Raw genomic sequence first — 6,226 nt, 5'->3', positions numbered from 1 at the left:
CACACACACACACACACACACACACACACACACACACACACACACACACACACACACAAAAAACAAGCAATGCTTTAAAACATTTTTCTTTTTCTATAAAACACACAGGCTTAGTTAACTTTTGTTTGCAGCTCTTCCTGATTTCCATTATTAGACACAAAACCAGCAGAATGGAGGTGAAAACAGCTGGCACACTGTGGCGTCAGTGAAGAACGACTGTCAACTAACATTCATCTTTAAAGATCAACGTTGTTTTCATACCAAACATTTGGAATTGCTCATGGAAAAAGACCAGTTTTCTATAAAGCTGCCTGCAGAATGATAAACATCAGACATACGGGTCTGTTTTACAAAATAACAACAAACGCTTTGAGGTTTGTGACGATTTCTAAAAGGATGTTTGAGTTGTTTGTTTACTGCACACCAGCTGGGAGGCAGATGCTTTACACACAACGTGGCTAGCTTCAAACAAAATGAGGAACACATGGGTTTGAAAAAAACAACAACATTTCAACAAACTTTCCCACAAAAACAGACGCGTGTGTGAACACTGTTCTGACGTCCGTCGCTGCTTTTAGGGATCAAAGCCTCTGGTGACTGATAACACATACCAGATGTGTGTAGTGCATCATGACACATGAAAGAGCTTGTTTATGTTTATTTGTGTGTGTGTGTGTGTGTGTGTGTTTGTGGTTCTTACTTTGCCACTTGAGTTCCAATCATCACATCTCCCTCCTTCATGCGAGACCTGCTGTATGGCCTGGAGAGACCACAAACACATATGAACAGTTTTATAACATGTTTTTGAATCCACTCTTCACCTACCTCATGTATGGATCCACACTGAGAAAAACCGATTCCAAAAGCACCTCTGAAAAAAAAACCCCACAAAGTTTACACTTTAAGATTTAACACAATCATATTATCTTCTGATAGATCACTACAACTATATCTTACCTCCATCTCTGGGCTCAGGAAGCTCCTCCACCTTCAGATGAAAGTCACTATCCTTTGGAAAGCCGTCAAAGTGTTTGGCCAGAGTCCATGACTTAGCCTGGACCATGATTATTAACTGTGAGCTGCTGGGTCACACAGGGCTGTTRTGAAAGGGGGAAGAAAGTATTTCTGCACACTGGTTACATTCATGCACGCATGATATAAAAACAACACATTCTCAACTTTCTGATTGACTTTATGCACTTGTTACTGATAGAAGTCACATGTTGTAAAAGTTTCAGTTTATTTACACAGTGGAAACGTATTTGTCTGGTTACATTTTAACAAGCTATAAAAAACATTTACTTCTGCAGCTCACTGCAGTGACAGCTTTTGATTTGATAGCAGTAAAGGGAAGTGAACTAATAAATAATGTACTGTTGCCATGCTGCTCGGAGAAACACAAAGCCTTGAGTTTAAAGGAGGAAATACGAAGGTAAACGGCGTTCAGCCGCTGTGCTGAGATGTGGTTTGAGCTACTCACCAGCTGTCTGKGTCCTCTCAAAGAAAGAGCAGAAACTAGCGAAGTTTCTTTGGAMGCGCGAGCGGCAGCTGCAAGATGAGGGAGGGAGGAGCGCCAGGAGAGCGTGGAGCCGTGAGCGTCCGACGTCAAATCTGATTGGTTCAAATGTCTGCGTCTCTTCTGACCTTTTTCATTCACACTTCCGGTTCTGTGAACTACATCACCCAGAAAGCCTTGGGAAATGCTTTCATTTTTGAAACGTTTGGCTTTGGTGAAAATGACTTAGGTATAATTAAAATGTTGTATACAGATATTAACAGTTGTGTTTCATTATCAGAAGGAACTTGTCCTAGGTTTACTAACCATAAAAAGAGAAATAAGACATATCACCTATTAAATTATCTGCTTTTCACCAACAGGTGCTGTTAAACTGGAAATTGGTATACAAACATAATTTAGTTCTTATAATGCGCCTATGTGGAACAACAGAGTTGTTTTACTGTGTTTATWGAAGACTGAATGAAAACAAATAAATGGTAAGTTACTCATTTAATGGATGATAATGGCAATATGTAGCATTTGAAGACTTTATTAATAAATACAATATAATTTGTACACAAAGTGACTGTGACAAAATAATCAACAAAATCCCAAACGTATTTGTGCAGCTTATAAAAGAAGTCCATCTGCTAAAACTCTCCTGGACAAAGATGAAAAACCACAAGTTTAAAACCTGTTTCATCACCTCTCAGATAACTTTAGTTCATAGAGTAATTAGGTTTTTGTAATTAATGCGTTGCAACATGCTGGCTTTGAGCATGCGCATTAATAACTGTAAAATAAACAAATAAAGACCCACCACGCATGCGCACTKTGGTTGCTCTAATAAAACAGCTCGCTGTTGTAATTTAAGGGCGATCTGGTGCAAATCGGCTGATTGACGGTAACAAAATCTACATTATCAAATATAAATGTGAAATATTCTTCTGTATAGACTGCGTTTATATAATCACCCGTGTTTAGCGCAGATAAATGTAATATTTCATTGGAAAAACTCGCTACAGTCTCGTTTTTCTCGGCTGACGGTGGCACAGATAATTGTGTGTTAAAACTAAGAGGATGTTTTTTTGGTTGTGTTGGTTAAAGGGGAGCCTCGTCGCCATCATGGCGTCCAGCAGTGGGTTTGTCGTTCAGGCGGCGGTGGTCCTTCTGGCGGTGCAGCTCGTCTGTGTCGGTGCCGCTGAGGCTGAGCAGGAGACCGGGACCGTGATCCCTGCAGAAAGTAGGTGGATCCTCCAGCAACACCTGGGCTCACAGAAAACAAACACATCATATGGAAAAAACAATGGTCAGAAAACATATGTCGACCCTACAGCATTTATRGGTCATCAAATGTGACTCAGGGCTCTTTTTTTAAACATTTTATTTATTAGCTTTAACTACAGAATGTAAGAAAAAAATCTGTTTATATTTGTTAAAGATTCTTCCTTCCTGCTATGCATTTTAAATAAAAGAGTTACATAAATTAAAAATATTAATTGCATCCATGAAATAAAATAAACATTTGGAAAAAATGCGTCTGAAATCAAAGCTTATTTACCTTTTGTATGTCAAATTTAAAAAAATCTAACAAAAAATCTTTAAAATAGATTTAAGAATTCCATAAATAATTTTACTAATCTCAAATACATTATTTTATAATCTATAACAGATTTTAACAGTGAGATGCCATTATAACATAGCTCTATTTCTATCTAACTGATTAATTATCTATAWGCAWTYCTTATTACATCGTGTTTTTTATTTGCATTAGCTTTAATTAACATTTTTCATTTTTGAACTTTATGCAGTTTTTTTATTGTGTGCAGTTTTTATTTATTAGACACTTGATTTGTGCAATATGGTTTATCAGTGTCCTTCCTAAAAACAAATTAAGGACTTAATTCWATTTGCTAGTCTTTTCTGGAGCTTCTGTCATAATGTTTATTAATATTATCCTAACTGACTCACATCACATTAGGCCTGCTTTCATAAACATTTTATCCTTTGCTATCAGAGAGTCACAGACAGTTTGCTACGACCATCTGTGACACATCCTAACCAGACCTGTCCCTTTCTGAACCGTCTCCAGGTCGTCCATGTGTGGACTGCCATGCCTTTGAGTTCATGCAGAGGGCGCTGCAAGACCTGAAGAAGACGGCTTTCAACCTTGACGCCAGGGTCAGTGAAGCAGTGTTCAGATGCTGAGGGTGGACACTTTCTGTCTGGGTTTCCCTATGTTTGTGTTCCATCTTCCTACAGAAGACTCAGTTTTACGTCAGCTGATTAAGTTACCTAAAAAGGCAAATTCTGGAGGAATAATTAGTTTAGCAGCACAGTGGATCAGTGGTTAGCACTGATGCATCACAGCAAGTAGATCCTGGGTTTGATCCACAGTTCAGACCTGGAGTCTTTCTGTGTGGAGTTTGCAAGCTCTCCTCGTGCTTGTGTGGGTTTTCTCGATAAAGTTACTGTAGATTCTCTGGAAACATTCACAAATGACTGAGTCAGCGAAATCTGATCCAAAATAATGGCAAGTTGTCATGTTAGTCCCTGAAGTGAAACTAATCCCATCCAGATTAAACATATAACATTTATATTACATTTTAGACAACTTGTGAAAATTTTGTCCAACATTGAAGATGTGTTTTCTACACTTAAGACAGAATAAAAAAAATACTTCAAGCCTCTTTTACACAYACTGTAATGCTAATGATTAGATCAAATGTATAACCTATACGAGTAATTTATTCACACATTGTCTAAAACATTGCAGCGTGACAAGGCCTCTAGGTGCTCGAGCCTGAAGCACACAACCCTCTGTCTCATCTGAGCTTCAGTTTTAAAAGTTTTCTCCAGTAGATGGAATCAGAAATGTGGAGGAGGCTGTCCAGGTGAGCACAAGGTGGGCAGAGGTACACAGCCAGTTCTGCAATTTGTGCATACAAAAAATAAATTWGGGATTTTCAGGCATGAGCCACTAAAACTCAGACACTTGGTCACCAACTGATGTGCACCAAACAAACAAACAAATATATAAATTACATGTCAAGCACGATTCTCATTTACAACAATTCAGAATCAATATAAAATGTTGCAAAACTGATTAAAAATAAATAAAACTAACCTGCTGGCTGTGTTAGATTTGGTAACTACATGGGACGTCCTGACATTGCCACTCCTGGAACATACGTGGAAAGCACCAAAAAAAAAAGAAAAAAAAAAAGAAGAGGAAACTACAAAAAAATGGAGGCAGGAGAGAAGATTTATCTGGCTCCGTCTTCACCGAAGGCAAAGATTTGGACTCGTTTGCCTGTGTGAGGTTTGCAAAATGAAGATGAAGTGATWTGGGAAGGCAGACCAACTTACATCACATCCTTTTGAATCGAAAATCGATTTTGAATCTAATCATGGCCTCAAAAAAATCAGAATGGAATCATGAGATAGACTCCCACCCATCAACTCAGAACTCGATGAAACCGCACCACTTAGTCTCCAACAAACAGCCCAGTGTGGCTTCAGCTAACACAAAAACAGCTGCAACTTTTCTTCCTCTCCACAGRTTCTCAGCTAAAATTGGGCGTGGAAGTATCCATCAGTGATCTGTACTTCCTGTTTCCTTTTGTCTTTGTGTTGTTTTGCAGACAGAGCTGCTGGTGCTGAGGGCTGAGAGGCGGGCTCTGTGCGACTGCATGCCCACCAACTCTCTGCTCTGAGCTCCACGAACACCTGCCGGTTCCAAACCTCCACCCGTGTACAGCGACCCTCATCTGAACGACACAAAACAGGCACTTTATTTATTTTCCACATCGTTACTGTTGGGTGAGGCTATGAACCATGTTATCATCGGGCCTTAATCAGAGCGAGTCTCATACTGTTTGTCAGCGTTCACCAGAAACACAGTTTTATACTCTTTAGTACCTGTACCATGTAGATAGAGTAAAACGTAAATGATTGTGTTGTATGAGATTAATGTTTACACACTTCAAACTGTAGCATCAGMGTTTATTTAGCTGCTCGTAATAACAGCAGTTTGTGCAGTAATTTAGGACATTATCACGAATCAGAGTCATTTTACTAGATTAATATAGCCTGCAGGAAGTGGTTGGGTAACTTTGCAATTCATTTTTTTTATTCTCTTAAGGTAAATTAAATAAAACGTGTACGTTCTTATTTAGCACAGCACTGTAGCATGAATTTACAGCACTTTTTTTCGTTGACTTGTTAATAAGSGTTGTGTGTGTATAAACCATGTAAATGTGCTGGAGGACTCGTCACGGAGGCGTCTGCAGACGGAGGCAGAAAAAGTGATGAACTGTGTGGTGTTGGATGAACTGCAGCATCAGCAGCAGCAGGAAAGATGGACAGAACTGCAGCGTGAAAAAAAAAAACAACAACCAAGAGGCAGAAATGATAACTGTCTTATTTTAATTTGTTCATGAACTCATGTCACAAGAGGCCCCCATTTACAGTTTTAATGTTGTAGCCACAAATAAAAAAAAGATAAATCACCATTTCTGCTTCTTTACATCTCTGTTATAAAAAAGATAAAGTGAATTTGTGACAGAGCTTTTTGTATATATTGGGTCAAAATCAGCTTATAGAACTGCAAACGTTTAAAACTGAGCAGGCACAGTTTATATCAAGAATCTAATAGTTTTACATGTAATAAAGCTACAATGAAAACATGCTGAATAATGGCTGAAAAGTGCTGCAGCAGCTGAAACT

At 38.6% G+C, this 6,226-nt stretch overlaps 2 protein-coding genes across 2 annotated transcripts in view; one reads left to right on the top strand and one right to left on the bottom strand.

Annotated features, from left to right (window-relative positions):
• Window positions 1–1,581, bottom strand: part of LOC106526442 (prostaglandin reductase 1) — a 6,502-nt gene extending 4,921 nt beyond the window's left edge. The window contains exons 1-4 of the mRNA XM_014021057.1: window positions 1,481–1,581; window positions 958–1,097; window positions 826–871; window positions 701–760 (exon numbers count right to left, since the gene is read on the bottom strand). Of these exons, the coding sequence (XP_013876511.1) occupies window positions 701–760; window positions 826–871; window positions 958–1,063 (212 nt within the window). The 5' untranslated portion in view covers window positions 1,064–1,097; window positions 1,481–1,581. The remainder of the gene's footprint in view (window positions 1–700; window positions 761–825; window positions 872–957; window positions 1,098–1,480) is intronic.
• A 721-nt stretch (window positions 1,582–2,302) lies between these two features.
• On the top strand, window positions 2,303–6,012 carry nicol1 (NELL2 interacting cell ontogeny regulator 1). The gene is made up of 4 exons (XM_014021058.1): window positions 2,303–2,402; window positions 2,607–2,741; window positions 3,591–3,679; window positions 5,143–6,012. The coding sequence occupies exons 2-4, from the start codon at window positions 2,624–2,626 to the stop codon at window positions 5,212–5,214; spliced, it is 279 nt and encodes a 92-aa protein (XP_013876512.1). The 5' UTR covers window positions 2,303–2,402; window positions 2,607–2,623; the 3' UTR covers window positions 5,215–6,012.
• The last annotated feature ends 214 nt before the right edge of the window (window positions 6,013–6,226 follow it).

This window comes from Austrofundulus limnaeus, unplaced genomic scaffold, assembly GCF_001266775.1.
Source record: "Austrofundulus limnaeus strain Quisiro unplaced genomic scaffold, Austrofundulus_limnaeus-1.0 Scaffold276, whole genome shotgun sequence".
In the NCBI taxonomy this organism is placed as follows: Eukaryota; Metazoa; Chordata; class Actinopteri; order Cyprinodontiformes; family Rivulidae; genus Austrofundulus; species Austrofundulus limnaeus.
This window is presented reverse-complemented; position numbering and strand designations above follow the sequence as displayed.